Source organism: Wasmannia auropunctata, unplaced genomic scaffold, assembly GCF_000956235.1.
Source record: "Wasmannia auropunctata unplaced genomic scaffold, wasmannia.A_1.0 LD308857.1, whole genome shotgun sequence".
Classification (NCBI taxonomy): Eukaryota; Metazoa; Arthropoda; class Insecta; order Hymenoptera; family Formicidae; genus Wasmannia; species Wasmannia auropunctata.
In genome coordinates, this window is record NW_012054033.1 from 1 (window position 1) to 896 (window position 896).

The 896-nt window shown below is 34.8% G+C and overlaps 1 protein-coding gene across 1 annotated transcript; it reads right to left on the reverse strand.

The window, feature by feature from the left end:
• Positions 1 to 83: 83 nt before the first annotated feature.
• LOC105461111 lies at positions 84 to 673 on the reverse strand (the record flags this gene model as incomplete). The annotated part of the gene is made up of 3 exons (XM_011707599.1): positions 84 to 184; positions 277 to 421; positions 504 to 673. Coding segments are annotated over 3 exons (416 nt in total), but the record flags the coding sequence as incomplete, so codon positions are not given.
• Between the last annotated feature and the right edge of the window lie 223 nt (positions 674 to 896).

An 896-nucleotide genomic window follows, 5' to 3' on the forward strand; every position in this document is an offset into this window, starting at 1 on the left:
TTCAAAGACCTGTAAAATAAATTTAGAATTGAATGCGCGATTAAATCTTTCCATCTGTATAAAAAAATTATTTTAAATCTCACCTTGAAATCATTTAATGAAAATATTTTACACCAAGGAGACACTGCACTCTGATTTAAAGCAGTTTCAAAAGCACACGTTATGTACATTAAATGTGCAATTTCTGAAACATACAGTGCATTATATGTAACATGATTAATTAGAGGAAGCATTAGTAGCGATAATATTTACCCAATACAATGCTTAAACACTAACCATAATCGATATTGAGCCCAATGCGCTTTTTAATTTTATCTATCATATTTTTAACAATCTTGCTGTCTAGAAATTTCGTCTTTTCTAACTGTGCATCTGAATTCTTTTTAACTTCCTGGCGCCAGCGAGGGCAAACCTTGTAGAACTAGGAACAGAACAATTATTTAACTGAGATACTAGAAAAATTAAAATCGCAAACCGAGAATTTAAAAACGACGAGATCTCACTCTTATCACTCGATCTCGGTAGACTGGTAAGGGATACCAAACATTCTTGCTGTTGTGCCAGCCGAATAAGCCAACGGCAAAATGTCTCGCGCTCTCTTCCGTACGTTGTGTGGCAGTGAATCTAAACTGAAAAAAATTCAGCTGGTGATTAAGGAACGTAAAATACGTGTCTGCCCAGGTAGCACAGAGAGTTCAAAAAGAACTCGGTCATGTGTTCTGTCTCGGTCATCAATTCTGAGTTCATTTTCAGATGTAAAAAGAATTCTTTTTCTAAAAATTCTGAAAAAGGATTCTTTTTGCACCTAAAAATAAATTCAGAATTGATGACATAAAGTGATGAATAGACGAATGAATTGTTTTGGACTCCGTGTGCTATCTGGGTAATGCATTCGG